The 20,664-nt window shown below is 43.2% G+C and overlaps 1 protein-coding gene across 1 annotated transcript in view; it reads left to right on the top strand.

Annotated features, from left to right (window-relative positions):
- LOC121582796 (soluble lamin-associated protein of 75 kDa) overlaps positions 1 to 20,174 on the top strand; it is a 32,108-nt gene extending 11,934 nt beyond the window's left edge. The window contains exons 2-14 of the mRNA XM_041898898.2: positions 2,192 to 2,328; positions 2,431 to 2,530; positions 2,827 to 2,912; positions 10,923 to 11,094; positions 11,683 to 11,862; positions 12,910 to 13,032; positions 13,399 to 13,505; positions 13,769 to 13,811; positions 13,953 to 14,064; positions 14,361 to 14,475; positions 15,334 to 15,516; positions 15,726 to 15,944; positions 16,086 to 20,174. Of these exons, the coding sequence (XP_041754832.1) occupies positions 2,194 to 2,328; positions 2,431 to 2,530; positions 2,827 to 2,912; positions 10,923 to 11,094; positions 11,683 to 11,862; positions 12,910 to 13,032; positions 13,399 to 13,505; positions 13,769 to 13,811; positions 13,953 to 14,064; positions 14,361 to 14,475; positions 15,334 to 15,516; positions 15,726 to 15,944; positions 16,086 to 16,940 (2,430 nt within the window). The 5' untranslated portion in view covers positions 2,192 to 2,193 and the 3' untranslated portion in view covers positions 16,941 to 20,174. The remainder of the gene's footprint in view (positions 1 to 2,191; positions 2,329 to 2,430; positions 2,531 to 2,826; positions 2,913 to 10,922; positions 11,095 to 11,682; positions 11,863 to 12,909; positions 13,033 to 13,398; positions 13,506 to 13,768; positions 13,812 to 13,952; positions 14,065 to 14,360; positions 14,476 to 15,333; positions 15,517 to 15,725; positions 15,945 to 16,085) is intronic.
- Positions 20,175 to 20,664: the final 490 nt, after the last annotated feature.

Genomic DNA, 20,664 nt, shown 5'->3' with positions numbered 1-20,664 from the left:
CCATCCTCTTCAGTGTGCATGTGGTTGGTTGTGTAGTGGCCAGATAGAAGTAGCATGTTCTATTGTAGTCCATGTTTAGGCTTCTATTGTAGTCCATGTTGAGGCTTCTATTGTAGTCCACGTTGAGGGTTCTATACATACAGTGGGGAGAACAAGTATTTGATACACTGCCGATTTTTGCAGGTTTTCCTACTTACAAAGCATGTAGAGGTCTGTAATTTTTATCATAGGTACACTTCAACTGTGAGATGGAAAAAAAAATCCAGAAAATCACATTGTATGATTTTTAAGTAATTCATTTGCATTTTATTGCATGACATAAGTATTTGATACATCAGAAAAGCAGAACTTAATATTTGGTACATAAACCTTTGTTTGCAATTACAGAGATCATACGTTTCCTGTAGGTCTTGACCAGGTTTGCACACATTGCAGCAGGGATTTTTGCCCACTCCTCCATACAGACCTTCTCCAGATCCTTCAGGTTTCGGGGCTGTCGCTGGGCAATACGGACTTTCAGCTCCCTCCAAAAATTTTCTATTGGGTTCAGGTCTGGAGACTGGCTAGGCCACTCCAGGACCTTGAGTTGCTTCTAATGGAGCCACTCCTTAGTTGCCCTGGCTGTGTGTTTCGGGTCATTGTCATGCTGGAAGACCCAGCCACGACCCATCTTCAATGCTCTTACTGAGGGAAGGAGGTTGTTGGCCAAGATCTCGCGATACATGGCCCCATCCATCCTCCTCTCAATACGGTGCAGTCGTCCTGTCCCCTTTGCAGAAAAGCATCCACAAAGAATTTCCACCTCCATGCTTCACGGTTGGGATGGTGTTCTTGGGGTTGTACTCATCCTTCTTCTTCCTCCAAACACGGCGAGTGGAGTTTAGACCAAAAAGCTCTATTTTTGTCTCATCAGACCACATGACCTTCTCCCATTCCTCCTCTGGATCATCCAGATGGTCATTGGCAAACTTCAGACAGGCCTGGACATGCGCTAGCTTGAGCAGGGGGACCTTGAGTGCGCTGCAGGATTTTAATCCATGACGGCGTAGTGTGTTACTAATGGTTTTCTTTGAGACTGTGGTCCCAGCTCTCTTCAGGTCATTGACCAGGTCCTGCCGTGTAGTTCTGGGCTGATCCCTCACCTTCCTCATGATCATTGATGCCCCACGAGGTGAGATCTTGCATGGAGCCCCAGACTGAGGGTGATTGACCGTCATCTTGAACTTCTTCCATTTTCTAATAATTGCGCCAACAGTTGTTGCCTTCTCACCAAGCTGCTTGCCTATTGTCCTGTAGCCCATCCCAGCCTTGTGCAGGTCTACAATTTTATCCCTGATGTCCTTACACAGCTCTCTGGTCTTGGCCATTGTGGAGAGGTTGGAGTCTGTTTGATTGAGTGTGTGGACAGGTGTCTTGTATACAGGTAACGAGTTCAAACAGGTGCAGTCAATACAGGTAATGAGTGGAGAACAGGAGGGCTTCTTAAAGAAAAACGACCAGGTCTGTGAGAGCCGGAATTCTTACTGGTTGGTAGGTGATCAAATACTTATGTCATGCAATAAAATGCAAATGAATTACTTAAAAATCATACAATGTGATTTTCTGGATTTTTGTTTTAGATTCCGTCTCTCACAGTTGAAGTATACCTATGATACAAATTACAGACCTCTACATGCTTTGTAAGTAGGAAAACCTGCAAAATCGGCAGTGTATCAAATACTTGTTCTCCCCACTGTAGGTGTTTTATAGGTGGGTTTATATGAGGTTTCGTCCTTCAAGGGAGGGCAGCATTGGAAGTGTGTCACTGAAGTAAGCATTTCACTGTTAGTCTACACCTGTTTTACGAATTATGTGATAAATAAAATAAAACAACAATTGTTGATGTCATGGTAACATCAGAATAGCATGGCTTTTATTGTGCAGGCCTTGTCTGATGACTGAGCCACAGAGTTAGTATTTCAGCACTTTGGACATTGTGTGACTCCATTTTGATTGATTGATTTGGGTTTATTTTGGATATGAAGAGAAGGTGGTCTTACGTTGGGCCTAGGGGAAGACAGAATACAGGTACAAAGTTTGGCTTGTGTAAAATAATCCATTCCCAGTGTGTTCATCAGTGGACACAGACATGTATATTTTATTTGGCATGATGAGTGACCCTGACCTGTGACTCCTGGCCTTTGCCCTGTAGGGATGGAGTTCCCTGTGGACGTGTTGGGTTCAGTGAGGCAAGAGGAGGAGGAGCAGGCAGCAGAGGGCTACATGACCCGGCTACGATACGTCAGCCCCAACAAGACCGAGAGCTTTACCCTGCCCAGCCACAGAAAGGTACACACACACACACACACACACACACACACACACACACACACACTGTTAGTTTAGTCAACTCTAACCCCATGTCACTCTTTCTCTCTCTCCCCCTCTCAGATCTGTATCGGTTTGTGTAACGTTGGTTTTGTTCCCATCTATGGAGGAGACCTGAAGCACAAGATTCTGGCCCTGTTCGCCCCAGATGATCAGCTCACAGGTACACACAACACTACACCCAAACACCACCCCATCCCTAGCCCCCTGTCCCTATCCGTTGACACAGTCACAGTGTAAGCTGGTAGTTTCCACCGCATAGATACTGTAGGTGTAAGCTATTTTATTTAAAACTACCAGTATATACACATCAGATCCCTTCAGATCTACTAGAGTTTAGGGTAGGGTCTGGGGGCTTATATTTCGTACAACATACATTTGGATTCTAACCATAGATCATACTCCTCTAACTCTAATTCTCAATGTCACTCCCTTTCCCCTCCCCCTCTCTCTCTCCAGCGGTAGCTCTGTTCCTGGCAGGACAGTGGTGGTCAGTAGAGGACGTCCTCAGAACCTCAAACCCTTCCAGAACTGGCCTGGTCAAGGTACATACACACACACACTGCAACACATACAACACAAGATGATTGTTGATTTGACAAATCGAGAAACGTGAAGCTAGCACATTGAAACACACAAACACACTCTGTGGAGGTAGGATATGGTAGGATATTGGGTTTGTGTCTGGTGTGAGGAGAAGCTCTGAATCTGACACGATATGAGAGGACACACAGGATTAGGGCTGTCCCCGACCCAAAAAAATGTTGGTCGACCGAAAGTCGTCTGTTCTTTCAACCACATTTTTTTGCGTGTATTTTTCCTTATATAGACCCACCCTATGTGTTTTTAATAAAATCAACTATAGGCCTATGTATTGAGATTGTTTGATGAAATAAGACACAAATGACTCAAGAGGGAGCCAGAGATCAAGATAACCAGAAGAAAAAAAACTTTACCTGACTTGACCATCCTCCTCCCGCTCCTGCTGGCTTTTACAGATTCTGCTTTTACTCTCCTGAAGTTGCCGGTAATCGGCTACACGAGGAGTCGGCAACCTTTCTCATGTGGAATGCCAATTTATCTTACAATTTCTACCGATCTGCGTGCCAGGTATGGTTTTCATATGCACATTTTAGTGGAACGGTTTCATTTAAATTTATAATAACATTTTCGTATCTCAAAATCATTGACATGTGGTTAATCAAAATTCTATCCAAATGAAATGAATGATACAAACCTAAAAAGTAACTTATATTGCCATTGCCAACTATGGAAAAATAGCCTACATAAAGCCAACAAAATAAAAACATTGCAGCATTGGCTACACGTGGACTGTCTGCAACAAACTTGAAACATTGTATCAACTTGGGTCCGGGCCTGAAGCTTGCCCTAGCGAACTTGCAACATTGTATAAAACTGTTTCCTGTGGGACAGACACAGCTGTAGGCTATTTGCGCAAGGGATAAGAAATCATAAAGTAGGCCTATTTTATGATGTTTCCACTGGATCAGAGCATGACATTCTTCCCTTTCACGCTGAGTGGTTATCAAAAGGGAGAGAACTTGAAAGATTTTTCAAATACATTGAGGAACTATTGTCATTCTTAATAGATGTAAAAACAGACTTAGTTTGCTTTCTGTTTGAGGTGAAGAAAACATTACTTTGAGAAGCTCCACAGCTCATTAGTGGTGGTGCGTTAAGCCAATCAGAAATACTATCAGATCCCCAAATAAGCACATTTATATGCCTACATTTGTGTGCAGGCCAGGTAGCCTATAGGCCTACTTCTATCCGTAATCAGGTGCGTGTCCTTAATTAATTGACAGGAGCGCTTCAAACAAAAGACGATGACTAAATTGACAAAGCTCGTACAGTGCATTCGGAAAGTATTCAGACCCCTTGACTTTTTCCACATTTTCTTACATTACAGCCTTATTCTAAAATTGATGAAATCGTTTTTCCCCTCATCAATCTATACACAATACCCCATAATGACAAACCAAACAGGTTTTTAGAAATGTAAAAATAAAAATGAAATAGTATTAAGATCCTTTACTCAGTAATTTGTTGAAGCAACTTTGGCAGCGATTAAAGCCTCCAAGTCTTCTTGGGTATGATGCTACAAGCTTGGCACACCTGTATTTGGGGAGTTTCTCCCATTCTTCTCTGCAGATCCTCTCAAGCTCTGTCAGGTTGGATGGGGAGCCTCGATGCACAGCTATTTTCAGGTCTCTTCAGAGATGTTTGATCGGGTTCAAGACCGGGCTCTGGCTGGGCCACTCAAGGTCATTCAGAGACTTGTCCCAAAGCCACTCCTGCATTGTCTTGGCTGTGTGCTTAGGGTCGTTGTCCTGTTGGAAGATGAACCTTACATTTTAGTCATTTAGCAGACGCTCTTATCCAGAGTGACTTACAGTTAGTGAGTGCATAAATCTTTCATACTGGCCCCCCGTGGGAATCAAACCCACAACCCTGGTGTTGCAAGCGCCATGCTCTACCAACTGAGCTACAGGAGGCCTGTCTGAGGTCCTGAGTGCTCTGGAGCAGGATTTCATCAAGGATCTCTCAGTACTTTGCTGCGTTCATCTTTCCCTCGATCCTGACTAGTATCACAGTCCCTGCCGCTGAAAGACATACCCACAGCATGATGCTGCCACCACAATGCTTCACTGTAGGGATGCTGCCAGGTTTCCTCCAGACGTGACGCTTGGCATTCAGGCCAAAGAGTTCAATCTTGGTTTCATCAGACTAGAGAATCTTTAGGTGTCTTTTGGCAAACTCCAAGCGTGCTGTCATGTGCCTTATACTGAGGAGTGGCTTCTATCTGGCCACTCTACCATAAAAGCCTGATTGGTGGAGTACTGCAGAGATGGTTGTCCTTCTGGAAGGTTCTCCCATCTCCACAGAGGAACTCTGGAGCTCTGTCAGAGTGACCATCGGGTTCTTGGTCACCTCCCTGAGTGACCATCGGGTTCTTGGTCACCTCCCTTACCAAGGCCCTTCTCGCTCAGTTTGGCCGGGGGGGGGCAGATCTAGGAAGAGTCTTGGTGGTCCCAAACGTCTTCCATTTAAGAATGATGGAGGCCACTGTGTTCTTGGGGATCTTCAATGCTGCAGAAATTTGTTGGTACCATTCCCCAGATCTGTGCCTCGATACAATCCTGTTTCGGAGCACTACGGACAATTCCTTCGCCCTCATGGCTTGGTTTTTGTTCTGACATGCACTGTCAACTGTGGGACCTTTATATAGACAGGTGTGTGACTTTCCAAATCATGTCCAATCAATTGAATTTACCACAGGTGGACTCCAATCAAGTTGTAGAAACATCAAGGATGATCAATGGAAACAGGATGCACCTGAGCTCAATTTCGAGTCTCATAGTAAAGGGTCTGAATTCTTATGCAAATAACCTGTTTTTTTGCCTTGTCATTATGGGGTGTTGTGTGTAGATTGATGATTTTTATTTATTTAATCAATTTTAGAATAAGGCTGTAACGTAACAAAATATGGAAAAAGGGAAGGGGTCTGAATACTTTCTGAATGCACTGTAAATGGAATGAAATAAACCCAAACTTGTTTCTCATAAGCATAGGTTGTGCGCTCTGCAAACAACAGGTCCACTCTGACAATGAGAACGGTAAAAGACTGGAATAATAATGATAATATATTGAATGCATTAACAGACATTACCGTAACCAAACAAACATTATAAATTAGAAATGATAGGAATTCACGGGAAATGTACTACTGGTGATATATGTAATAGGGAATTGATAGACACTAACAATCAAACGCAAACAATTCACACAATTTAAGTTATGAAACAATGAATGTGCACAAATTGGCTTGAGAGAGAGCATTTTGGAGAGAGACTTGCATTGTGCATCTTGACCACACTCCCATTCTTCTTGGACTGTGCCATCCCGCGGCCTCTACAATGGATTAGTTCACTGAGATGGGCGCGAAACAGTCACGTGTCTTGTGTGCCATTAAAAAAATAAAATAATGCATATACATGCATGCTACTGCTCAACAACAACAAAATATCAGTCGACCAGCAGCCTATCGACCAAACAATCGATGGATAGCACACACACACACATTAGCCTGGGCATGTTTATCTACCCCATCAGATGCATAATGACATTGTTTTGAACAGAATGTCAAGCACTGCATGTGTATTGCATTTATGGTGTGTGTAGAGGACAGAGCACAATGACAGCATTCAGAACAAACTCATGGCTCTCTGCCTGGCTTTGCCCTGCAACTGGTTCTGATTAGCATGGAACAATGGAGAAACACACAGCGTGCATGTACACACACACACACACACACACACACACACACACACACACACACACACACACTAGGGTTGGGCAAAATCAGCTTTGGTTCTGGCGTGATTCAGTACTTATAAAATCGCCAGTTAATGTTATCGCCCCCCGAGTGGCCAGCCCAATTTTTTAAACTAAAAACATTTGACAGACTTTATTGTAATATATGGGAAATACTCATAACTTTATCTTGTCTTTTTATGGTATTTCAATTAGTAGGATTAGTCTATGCTTTTGGCCGTTTGGTTTCGTAACGGCACAGAGGATTTCTTTTTTTATAATAGCCTAAGCTTTGCTCAACTGTAAGGTTTGTTCGAACTACTAGTTAGAACAAACAATAGCAAGATAGAAAATCTCTCTCATTATTACCTTAGGCCTACCTTGTTTTTTAAGGTTATTCAAAAACAACTGAAAACTTTCTGAGCCTACTAAAACTCAGTTCGATTAATTTAATTGTTTAATCATGAAATAGCACGGCGGGAGAAATCCAGGGTGCATAAAACTGAAAGAGAAGCTTAATAGGTCAAGTAATATTCATATCAAATGGAGAGAAAATAGAAAGATGGGCTTTAATAACAATTAGACATAGGCTTTGGCTATTAGGCCCAGATCATCTGATAGTCGAGAGTGAAAACCCCCAAAAATTCTGACTGGACATTTTGTGCTGCTTTGGTGAAACTCTCGGCTCCGTCTACATTGTTCTTGTGCATTCTGTAAATAGTTTATAACATATTTGTGCACTGCCGAACTCCGCTCTTTACTGCAAGTTGCCAGTCAAGTTTAAATAGGCTTGGCTATTGTCTGTCACATCACGATGTCGTCACCATCGACAATGGCTGTCAATCATCCTCGATAGACGATGCTATCATAACCCTAAGATACACACACAAGTTTGAAACTAGGAGCAGTGCACTGTTCAGGGCCTTGATTCAAACCCCACAGTTAAATGTTATTTCTATGTTTACAAGGGGTTGGCAGAGATATGAAGCAATAAAAACTGTCACTTAAACATTTTAGTGGGAGGTGAAAGACGACGATGCCACGTACTGAACCAAGTCCCTTCTGAATCGTGTGTCCTACTACAGTGTATGTACAGTTGAAGTCGGAAGTTTACATACACCTTAGCCAAATACATTTAAACTCAGTTTTTCACAATTCCTGACATTTAATCCTAGTAAATATTCCCTGTTTTAGGTCAGTTAAGATCACCACTTTTATTTTAAGAATGTGAAATGTCAGAATAATAGTAGAGAGAGATTTATTTCAGCTTTTATTTCTTTCATCACATTCCCAGTGGGTCAGAAGTTTACATACACTCAATTAGTATTTGGTAGCATTGCCTTTAAATTGTTTAACTTGGGTCAAACGTTTCGGGTAGCCTTCAACAAGCTTCCCACAATAAGTTGGGTGAATTTTGGCCCATTCCTCCTGACAGAGCTGGTGTAACTGAGTCAGGTTTGCAGGCCTCCTTGCTCGCATACGCTTTTTCTGGCCACACATTTACTATAGGATTGAAGTCAGGGCTTTGTGATGGCCACTCCAATACCTTGACTTTGTTGTCCTTAAGCCATTTTGCCACAACTTTGGAAGTATGCTTGGGGTCATTGTCCATTTGGAAAACCCATTTGCAACCAAGCTTTAACTTCCTGACTGATGTCTTGAGATGTTGCTTCAATATATCCATCTAATTTTCCTTCCCCATGATACCATCTATTTTGTGAAGTGCACCAGTCCCTCCTGCAGCAAAGCACCCCCACAGCATGATGCTGCCACCCCCGTGCTTCACGGTTGGGATGGGGTTTTTCGGCTTGCAAGCCCCCCCTTTTTCCTCCAAACATAACGATGGTCATTATGGCAAAACATTTTTTTTTGTTTCATCAGACCAGAGGACATTTCTCCAAAAAGTACAATCTTTGTCCCCATGTGCAGTTGCAAACCGTAGTCTGGCTTTTTTATGGCGGTTTTGGAGCAGTGGCTTCTTCCTTGCTGAGCGACCTTTCAGGTTATGTCGATATAGGACTCGTTTTACTGTGGATATAGATACTTTTGTACCTGTTTCCTCCAGCATCTTCACAAGGTCCTTTGCTGCTGTTCTGGGATTGATTTGCACTTTTCGCACCAAAGTACGTTCATCTCTAGGAGACAGAACGCGTCTCCTTCATGAGCGGTATGACGGCTGCGTGGTCCCATGGTGTTTAAACTTGCGTACTATTGTTTGTACAGATGAACGTGGTACCTTAAAGCGTTTGGACATTTCTCCCAAGGATGAACCAGACTTGTGGAGGTCTACCATTTTTTTTCTGAGGTCTTGGCTGATTTCTTTTGATTTTCCCATGATGTCAAGCAAAGAGGCACTGAGTTTGAAGGTAGGCCTTGAAATACATGCACAGGTACACCCAATTATGTCAATTAGCCTATCAGAAGCTTCTAAAGCCATGACATCATTTTCTGGAATTTTCCAAGCTGTTTAAAGGCACAGTCAACTTAGTGTATGTAAACTTCTGACCCACTGGAATTGTGATACAGTGAAATAATCTGTCTGTAAACAATTGTTGGTAAAATTACTTGTCATGCACAAAGTAGATGTCCTAACCGACTTGCCAAAACTATAGTTTGTTAACAAGAAATGTGTGGAGTGGTTGAAAAACGAGTTTTAATGACTCCAACCTAAGTGTATGTAAACGTCCGACTTCAACTGTAGATTGAGCAGTGAGGAAAGTATGTGTTTGTGCGTTGAGTGTTGCCGGTGAAAACTCCTGGGGAGAGGTGGTGTGTGTGTGTGTGTGTGTGTTACCTTTAACATTTTGTTAAGTCAAATAAAATAAAATAAAATGTTATTGGCCACATGCGCCGAATACAACAGGTGCAGACATTACAGTGAAATGCTTACTTACAGCCCTTAAACAACAGTGCATTTATTTTTAATAAAAAAAGTAGACAAAAAGTGTTGAGGAAAAAAAGAGCAGAAGTAAAATAAAATAACAGTAGGGAGGCTATATATACAGGGGGGTACCGGTGCAGAGTCAATGTGCGGGGACACCGGCTAGTTGAGGTAGTTGAAGTAATATGTACATGTGGGTAGAGTTAAAGTGACTATGCATAAATAATTAACAGAGTAGCAGCAGCGTAAAATGATGGGGTGGGGGAGGGGGGGCAGTGCAAATAGCCCGGGTAACCATGATTAGCTGTTTAGGAGTCTTATGGCTTGGGGGTAGAAGCTGTTGAGAAGTCTTTTGGACCTAGACTTGGCACTCCGGTACCGCTTGCCGTGCGGTAGCAGAGAGAACAGTCTATGACTAGGGTGGCTGGAGTCTTTGACAATTGAGGGCCTTCCTCTGACACCGCCTGGTATAGAGGTCCTGGATGGCAGGAAGCTTGGCCCCAGTGATGTACTGGGCCGTACGCACTACCCTCTGTAGTGCCTTACGGTCGGAGGCCAAGCAGTTGCCATACCAGGCGGTGATGCAACCAGTCAGGATGCTCTCGATGGTGCAGCTGTAGAATTTTTTGAGGATCTGAGGACCCATGCCAAATCTCAACCTGTTCCACCACAGCCCCGTCGATGAGAATGGGGTCGTGCTCAGTCCTCTTTTTTTTTCCCTGTAGTCCACAATCATCTCCTTTGTCTTGGTCACGTTGAGGGAGAGGTTGTTATCCTGGCACCACATGGCCAGGTCTCTGACCTTCTCCCTATAGGCTGTCTCATCGTTGTCGGTGATCAGGCCTACCACTGTTGTCATCTGCAAACTTAATGATGGTGTTGGAGTCGTGCCTGGCCATGCAGTCATGGGTGAACAGGGAGTACAGGAGGGGACTGAGCACGCACCCCTGAGGGGCCCCCGTGTTGAGGATCAGTGTGGCAGATGTGTTGATACCTACCCTTACCACCTGGGGGCGGCCCGTCAGGAAGTCCAGGATCCAGTTGCAGAGGGAGGTGTTTAGTCCCAGATTCCTTAGCTTAGTGATGAGCTTTGAGGGCACTATGGTGTTGAATGCTGAGCTGTAGTCAATTAATAGCATTCTCACATAGGTGTTCCTCTTGTCCAGGTGGGAAAGGGCAGTGTGGAGTGCAATAGAGATTGCATCATCTGTGGATCTGTTGGGGCGGTATGCAAATTGGAGTGGGTCTAGGGTTTCTGGGATAATGGTGTTGATGTGAGCCATGACCTGCCTTTCAAAGCACTTCATGGCTACAGACATTCTGTCTGTGTGTCCCCCAGGTGAGGAGTCTTGGTGAGCGGATCGTCCTGTACATTCTGAACCGTATCGTGTACCGCGTGGGTGAGATGGACAAACCTGAGGTGCCCTTCCTGTGCCACGGCCAGCACGACTTCGCCAAGCTCCTCTGGAAGGATGGAAACGCCGTCGGGTTCTACTCAGTCAAACCCAAAGGTGAGCTGTCTCTGTCTGGTCAAACTGTCATCTTTTGTTTAAACCCAAACTGCGGTGAAGTTAGCTAGTTAGTGAAGACTGGGCAGTACCCCAACTTACACAAGGCTATCCATTACCCTCAACCTCCTGAAGATGATTTCTATAATGGCCAAGAGGTAGACTTTTTATAGTATACCAAAAATATAGTAGCACATAGTTTTAATGTTCAGTATTTCTGGTACAAAGTATCATTCCCTGTGTTTAAACTGTTTTCAGTTTTGCTCAGTGAAGACACAGGACCACTGTAGAGCAGAGCAGGTCATCCTAGTACAACCGATGAGCCGGAATTAATTTAATTTGTTCAAAGTTTTTTCATTAGATCCACATTGAGACAGGCAGATCGTTTTTCCACTTTTGTTTGACTTTGTAATGTTCTCTAATCGGGGAAATGTTCCAGCAGTGTATGAATTCAGACTTCAGTTTTGATCTCTTGCCATGTATCTTGTTTGATTATCCTGCGTTTTATGACAATCAATCATGTATCAATCAATTACAGCATACCTTACTGACATTAACTAACAGTAAATCTCTCTTCCTCTCACTCTCCAGACAGCTTATGTAATAATTTTGTGACCCAGCGCTACCAGCTTCCTGTCATGAACTCCATCTTTGTCAGGAAGTGTCACCGTGGAAAAGGTCATGGCCTGCAGATGCTGGAGGACTTTGTGGACTCTTTCAAAGACAACCAGCTCGGCCTGAAGTACCCTCTCTCTCTAACCATGTATAAAGGTTAGTAGTAGGAGTAGTACTCTCTTTCTCTAACCATGTATAAAGGTTAGTAGTAGGAGTAGGACTCTCTTTCTCTAACCATGTATAAAGGTTAGTAGTACTCTTGTGCTCTAATTATGTGTTACGAACCCCGTGGCTTTAAACGTCTAGGGTGATGGACATGAGACCCGTAACATAATTCATGCAAATTATAAGTGTGACATGGAACAGTGAGAACGAAAAACTACACGACAGCCATAAACTACCGTCAAACATAAAAGGTTTATTGCTGAACACACGGTAAAGGTTTTGGGAAAAAGGGCTGAGCAGGACCCAAGAAATGAAACAATAGTGTAAAACACCCCTAAACTGATCTTGCCTGCCTCAAGAACCGCTAAGCTACTGCTAGTCATACAAAAGTACAGTGGGTGGTCCGCTCAGGTCTAACTAGTGTTTTTAGACAGATTTCTTCCTACGGGTAATGTACGCCCAAGGGCAACTTGCTTAAACTCCCCTTTTCCCAGAAACACACAAAGTTACCAAACAGAGTAATCAGCAAATTAGTGAGTACACAATACACAGGATACCACAGTATCCATACTCACATACGGAAATAGTCTCTAACAAAATTACCAAACAGAGTAGCCAAACTTAGTGAGTACACAATACACAGGATACCACAGTATCCATACTCACATATGGAAACAGTCTTTCTCTCTCACAACAAACATAACTGACTGGTTTTTAAACAATGGGATGTGTGATTGAAAAACCAGCAACAGGTGGTGCCATGCAGAGGAATGTTCACTGATTGGTCCACCTTAGCAATCAGCAGACATCTCAACGACCACCAATCAGGAACATACAGGACACCTGTGATTAGGGCAGAAGGAGAGGAAAACACAGGACACAGGATACCTGTATCCGTAACATTATGTATAAAGGTTTGTAGTAGTACCCTATCTCTCTACTCCTCTCTACTGTACTCTAGAACTGTACAACTTTCCATCTCCAAAATAAATGAATAAATCAGTCAATCAAAGTGTATCATCTCTCCCTGACCTGCAGTGTGTGGCCAGTACCTGTGTCGGTACCCAGCTGACCAGGATCTGCTGTGGGTGGTAGAGGGAGTGGGAGGACTCTACCAGAGAGAGAATGTGGCCAGCAAGATCAAAGCCCTAGCACTGAAAGGTACTGGCACAGTAGCATGAGGTATACAGGGATGCACTTTCAACACCATGCTCTAACACCAACGGCCTGTTCAGCAAGATGTAACGTTACAGTACCTTCAGATAGAAATGTGTTATGTAGAACTGATATGATTGTCATGTAGAATAGGGAATCGCGACGACAGCTCTATTCATTACATTTCTATCTGCGACCTCCCTGAATACAACCCAGCTGATCCATCGGGACCATAGCAGGATGATAGCATGAGACCCAGATTAGATCCTCTATAATGTGGGCTGGGGACTTGGTGACATCAGACAGACAGTGGTCAGACTCACATGACCAGTAGCTAATTGACTTATGATTGTTCTGCTGATTCCCATAAAGTGGTGCTCCACGCGGTGGCGTCTAACGGAGACCAACGAGCTGCCTCTCTGGACCACACAGACATCAACATGGAGGAGGAGGAGGAGGACAACTTTCTGGACATCACCGTACGTCTCTAGCTCTCCCGGTCTCTCTCTCTATCCAACTTGGTCTCTTGTTGTTTCTTTCTTTCCTTTTTTAGCTCCTCCTTTGCTATGCTTTCTTTTCTTGGGTCTCCTCCTCAATCTCTCGTCTCCTCGAACAGCTCTTTGGATGTATTTGTTGTTTATAATTTAAGAATATCTTCAACCCTCAGTTCTTAACTGTAGGGTCAATATAATCAAGTAATGAAGAGTTGATTTGGTCTTGATTTCTTGTTCTTGTTTTCTAGGAGGATCTTTTGGTGGCAAATAAGCCTCTCAAGTTAATAGAAGGTAAGTAGCTCAGAAGTCTTTAGGATCTCCATGGAGTCCTGAAATTAATGAATGAGAAAATGTTGGATTTTCTGAATACAGAAATTGGCAAAAAAAAAATTTGAATACACATTGGAATGAAAATGGCTACTCTTTCTCTAGCCCTGGATGGCACACCAGTGTCAACGCGTATCAGGAGTAGCGGACATAAAAAGCATGGCAGAGAAGAGACGGAAGACTCCACAGAGGAGAGCCAGCCTCTGAAGATGAACAGGTTAGAGAAGGAGTCTCAGTGAAATAGAAACCTATATCAAAGTATTAATGAAATGTGTATAATTCAATGTATACAGTCTTTTTTCCAGGGCAGTAGTGCTCCTTAATTCACGTAAATTCAGTGACTGTTTTTTACTCCTCAGACAACTGTCAATCAATAGACTCCTACCCATAGTATTTTCAACACTGAAATGTGTCCTTTCTTTCAGGTTGTAACCCAACCTTTACATGGTTTTCAAGTATGAATGCTTCCCTTTGGCTCTAAATCATAATACCCCTGGTCTATTGTGCGTTTAGATTGGAGGATGCAAAGGCAGAGCCCACCACTACGGCTGTAGATGAGGATGAAGGAAGAGCAGGAGAGGCAGAGGCTGCTGTGGCCTCTGTAGAGGAGGAGGACACCAAAGCTCAGGTGAGAGGATGGGGGAGGTGATCAGTAGGAATACAGCATTAGAAAACAACAGTTCATTTGGCTGTTCTGTTTTGCTTGTCATCATTGTGTTATGTTACTGTTAGAGAATAAGCAGTCACTATCATAGCTTATGTCACACTGGATGCGTCAGAAATGGCACTCTATTCCCTATGGCGCCTGGTCAAAAACAGTGCACTATATAGTGAATAGGGTGCCATTACAGACAACATTGATTTTGGCTTTAACTCTATTAGCCCATAGAAACACTTTGAATAACAGATTCATACATGAGAAAAACAGAAAAATCAAAAGGAAGTTCGTTTTGATGTGCCTGGCCTATATCTGAGAGATGTAAGAAAGATCAGATTTCTTTTTTATATGACACGTATTTAACACTTTTTTTAGGCACTAAACTACTTCCATATATACTTCCATAATTGTTTTAAAGGGGAGGCTTGTGAGGCTTGTGGACATTCTAGAGCAAAACAGAAGTTGGCAGATCGGCGGTATTGATTTCAGACGAGTCCCGTAACGCTTGTGCAAAACCACTGACATGTTCGTGAGAGTTTCACCTTTCCATAGGGTGGTCATAGTAGTTTGTAGGCCAAACCGTTCGGACGCTACAGACGTTTTCGCGAGGAGACTGATTTTCGGGATGTCTCATGGTCTGACAAACACAGCTGTAACGGATGCGGAAGGCCGATATTGACGGATGCGTTGGATCGAGACGCAAAAAAACTCTAGCTTAAACACAGATTTTTATGATGATTTTTGTATTATGCAATTTGATTTTCGCAGGGCTGCGATTAATTAACAAAAGTAGCCGTTAACCATTGGTTGGGGCTCTTCACTCCTCAGGAGGTGGAGGAGATGAACGGAGAACTGACTGATGACCAGAGAGAGGAGGTGGAGGAGGAGGAAAAGGAGGAGGGGGGAGAGGCTGTGCAAGAGAACAGAACGACAGAGGAAGACGTGGAAATGAAGGACGACGAGGAGGAGGAGGAGGCGGCGGCGAAGGAGGAAGAGTCCATCGAGGCTGAAGTATGTGGTTCAATTACTCAGGAGGATTAACCTTGTATGACAGTTGGAATGTGTGGGATGGGGCCATTATTGGAGCAAGGGGATCACAGATGAGATGGAATGTTCATTTCTGTACTGTGGACATGTTTCTTTCTATAGTGTGCGTTAGAAAGGGAATTGGGTAGTATGTTTAACAAATGCAAATTTGTCTGTCCTTTTGTCCTCTGCAGGACATAGTAGAAGCTGAAGCTGTGGTGGAGGAGGAACTGGAGGAGGTTCCTCTCCCGTTAGTAGAAGAACCAGCCTCTGTTTCAGAGGAGGCCCCCTCGCCTGCAGAGCCATCCTCAGCAGAGCCCTCCATCTCTGGGGATGTGAGTGAGAAGGCAGGGGGGGAACCTCCAGCACCTTCAGAGGAGGCCGCAGCTACACCCATGGAAGAAGGAGAGGAGGTAGAGGGAGAAAAGGAGGAGGCGGAGAAAGCAGTGGATTTGTACTGTGGACGTGTTTCTTTCTACAGTATGTGTTAGAAAGGGAATTGGGCTATATGTTTTTCACAACTGCATGTTTTTCTCTCTTTTTGTCCTATGCAGGACACCGTAGTAGCAGCTCCTGTGGCGTCAGAGGGGTTGGCTGAAGCTGTGGTGGAGGAGGAACTGGAGGAGGAGGTTTCTCTACCATTAGTAGAAGAACCAGCCTATGCTCCAGAGGAGGCCCCCTCGCCTGCAGAGCCAGCCCAAGCAGATCCCTCCATCTCTGGGGAGGTGAGTGAGGAGGCAGGGAGGGAACCTGCTGCGCCTCTAGAGGAGGCCGCAGCTACACCCATGGAAGAAGGAGAGGAGGTAAAGGGAGAAAATGAGGAGGCTACGGAGAAAGCAGTGGAGGAACCAGAGGTAGAGGAGAAATCCATGGAGGAGGCCATTGCGGTGGACAGCAGTAGCCAGGAAACTGTGGTCCAGGTGGGGGTAGCAGACCTGTCCTACCAGCCTCCGGAGGAAGGAGAGGAGGAGGAGGAGGCGGCGAAGGAAGAGGTCCTGGTCGAGGAGGACCAAAATAAAGGGATAGAGGAGATGGAGAATGCTACCAGTACAGCGGATGATAAAGAGGAGTTGGAGGAGGGAAGTGAGAGCTCAGACGAGGGTGGCAAGGTTCAGGCCCTTTGGAGGAGAGGTAGTGGCAGTGGCCTGGCGGAGCCTAAACGTAAATCTACGAGACTCAGCAGAGTGGTCATCGAGCCCGAGGAGCAGGACAGGGAGCAGCCGGAGGTCACAGAGGAAGAGGAGGAGAAAGCTACAACTACAGAGGAGGAAGAGGAGGCTGTAGAGAAGGGTTCGGCTGAGGAGGAAGAGGAGCAGCCACCAGTGATTGACCAGCGGGCATTGAGAAGGAAGAGCAGACCGGTCCAGACTCCAAATAAAGCCAGAGGGAAACGACACAGCAAGATCTAAACATACACCAGAAGGAGCACAACACACACACACACACACACAAGGTGATGTTTTCTATCTGGCTTTAGGGTTTGTAAGGGGTATAAAGTTTACTTGTATTATCTCAGTATGATGTTGTTTAGATGGGTTTACTTTAGGTAGTTCATCTTTTACAGAAAACGATGAAAAAAGTTTTTGTACAGGAAAATTCAATACTCGCTGTTGTAATAAGTCAATGGGAAGTCTTTTAATGTTCATATGTAATTGTATTCTTGTTTTTACTGCCTTGTTCTTTAGGAACTGACTGATATTGAGTTTAACAGGCTTGTTGTCGCGGTTGGAATGTGATTGTCATTCAAAGATTCACTATCAAGCCCAGTTCCATGTTCTCCTATAGCCTGGTCCCATAAGAGGTGCCGCTGTTATATTTATACTAGTTACAGTATTTAAATAGGTTGTGTCGAAACACCTCTTTAGTTCATAGTTCTTGCAGGAGTTATTTTATTAAAAAGTAATTGATGAAGTTATGTTCCAATGAAAGCCAGCAAGACCCATTAGCTTTCGAAGACAATATGTAACTTGTATTAAGGAAGGAAACTTTCCAAAAATGCCTGCAGTTTTCTCCGTAGTGCACACCACCTAGCTATCTTATCTCTTGGAGTGATTATATTTTCGGATGCGCTGAAATACTTTTTATTTAGAAAAGCTGTGAATGAACGTCAATCATGATATTTAGGCACATACTCACACAGACACGCACGCACATGCATACAAAAACATGCACACATTTGCATATTGATATATACATAAATATATTTAGTGAATATACCCATAAACTGTATTTTGAATAGGAAGAATAGATTTGGACATTATTGATATTAATTTAGTAATAAAATAACGTTTCTATCATAGTTGTATTTCCCATGTATAATTTAAGATGGTAATTTAGACTTTATATTATAATTAATAGCATGTTTAATTGGATAAAATATGTATATTACAATAACTGTTACAATGAAACATGTATATTACAATAACTAGATTATACCAGAATGTTGAAGTAAATGAGTTTATATACCATTGATATTTTTGATATAAACAGTTGTAAAATGGCACAACTTTCACTATTGGGAGAAAAATATTTGCTACCCAAGAAGAATATTTGCTACCCAAGTTAAGTTATTTCCACGTGAATTTTATGCTGTCATTGAGTGTCGATTCACTAGTAGAGGGTACATTGAGCCAAAGATGTGAAGCAGAATGCATCAAATGGGCTATTGATGTACCATGGTTATAGGTCAATATATAGACCCTACACTAGGGTCATATTCACAAGGCACCAAATGGAAGAAAACTGATTTAAACAGGGAGGGTCTACCTGAAAAACACTCCTTTTCATTTTCCGTTGCAAAATGTTTTGCTACGGTGTGAATTAATGAATATGACCCGTGTTAAGGTATTGGATGGCATTCCCCAGTGTTTATGAGATGGTTCTAGCCAGTTGCATTGACTGTAAAGGTGCTTTCCTCTGTATGGAAGGAAACCCGTTATAGCCTTGGCAGATCGTGTCAATGCAACTGTTTGATGTAAACCATATAAATATAATTAGTAATTGACTTGAATTGGGTTACCCCCATTCTAGTAATTCTGTTTCTATAATGTAAACCTCGATGTCAGAATGACACTCTTTCACAGATGGTGTTTTGGTGGACATGAGTTGGGGTTTCTCCCTACTACAAAAAAATCAGTAACGCTGCCTCTATTCATCCGTTGTTAATCAGTTGCCTTCATAACATCTATGTGAAAGGCAGAAATATCTATTTTTGTATGACTGATGTTTGTTCGCTATAGCTGGGTCCAGGTCATGTAAAAGACAAGCTACAGCGGACAATACCTGATGGAGCAGCTTCCTCTCCTCGTCTCTCCTTAATCTGCACTGATCTGAAAACTAGGGATAAGTGAAAGCAATATGGCAGAAACCTACCAGGGGATTTTGCTTTCACCTGTCCACTTCCAGATCAGTGCAGGGAAAGGAAAGGAGATGAGGATGCCACTCTATACTATTGAGATGCTCTCCATGTGTTTGTTGTGGAACTATCTGTTCTTTCAACCACTGCTATTCTTGTGGATGGATTCCATTAGTTCTGTTGCTACTGTATTTTGGTTCCCCCAACTCTTATTATGATGTCTTGAAACTCAAATGTACAGAATGTTACACAGCCATGTTAGTTCTGGTAGTTTTCTGTTTTAATGGATTCTGAATATGATGTAACAGTAGAGGGAGCCAGAGTAGGTGTCATTGAGCTACAGCATTAAGAATAGGACAGCCTGTCTTGGCCGTGTTGTACCGTTTCAGATTTGGGTTGATAATGGAAGTCACCAGTTGGTGGCGCTCACATTCTGCCTAATTTGGCTGCTGTGGTTCCCACTGTGTTCTGTGTCTATGGTGGTTTTATACATGCTCCGTAGATATGACTGACTGGGTTTGTGCTGGGGCCATCCAAAACTAAGGCTGGCTTACCCCAGGGCCGTGTTCAGTGGGTTGCAATGTTACTGAAGGCTCAGATAAAAAATAGTTTGTTAGCCGGGTACAAGACACTCCTGTTTGCAACGTTCAGAACATTGCACCGTACCTCTACTCTAAATCAGCTATCTTATTGACCTCATTCACAACCAATAGCCAGAATATGGTAGGTTTTAGTCTGTCCTGAATGGCAAATTATGCCCTATATAGTGCACGCTTTTTGACCAAAAATAGTGCACTATAAAGGGAACAGGGTGCCATTTAGGATACACTGTTCTGTTGATTTGTTTGCACAGTAATGTGTACTGTTTGTGGTTGGAGAGATTAACAGTTTCAGCGTTGACACCTATGTTAGTCACATGTACTATCAGGGTCTCAATTCAAGAGATGAATCGAAATGAAATTAATGATTATTTTCCTATGATTTCAAAACAAAGAAAAATGTGTGCCTTTTTTGAATGATCCATGCCTGTGTAAGGGACATTTTTCCCCAATGAGTTTTACAACTATTTCAAATAACCTCCTGAATTCACTGAGTTATAATAGATTACAACTCATTCCTGCATCTTGTCACTTCCACATAATCTGCCTCTTGTGATGTTACTGGATCTATCCTGTTTGTTTCTCAGCTATTTTATTACAGGCTACTGTTTATCTTATTAATATCTTACAGAATGTATTTCAACCTATGATTTCCTTGTAGTTAATAAAAATGTTTTTCTGAAATTACACTTTATTTGTTTGGTGTGTATCTAGCAGCCTGAGTGACTTGACTGTAAAATCTCAGACTGGCAGCCAGACTTACCTTTTCCCCCCCTTAGTTTTTTATCGTATGCATGCATCATTTTATTGTATCTGTATATCAAATAAACCTCAGAGAGGCGTGTGTAAAAATCTGTGTGCCAGAGTGATGGCTCCAGATCTGTCTTGTCCCTGTAGTGTTGGAGCCACATCTCTCCGAGTGATCTCAACTCTGCTGCTTCTCCCCGCAGCCTGTCGTATTCCCCACTGGAGCACAGCCCTGTGTGTGTGTGTTTGCCATCAGATAAGTCCAGCAGAGCCTTATCGTCAGCTGTCTAGAGTGCAGCAGCGAGAGGGATGTGCGTGTATACCACAGGAGATTGATGGCACCTTAATTGGGGAGGATGGCTCATGGTAATGACTGGAGCGGAATAGGTGGAATGGTATCAAACATGGTTTCCATGTGTTTGATGCAATTCC

The sequence above is a fragment of the Coregonus clupeaformis genome, chromosome 15, assembly GCF_020615455.1.
Source record: "Coregonus clupeaformis isolate EN_2021a chromosome 15, ASM2061545v1, whole genome shotgun sequence".
NCBI classification, from domain to species: domain Eukaryota; kingdom Metazoa; phylum Chordata; class Actinopteri; order Salmoniformes; family Salmonidae; genus Coregonus; species Coregonus clupeaformis.
This window is presented reverse-complemented; position numbering and strand designations above follow the sequence as displayed.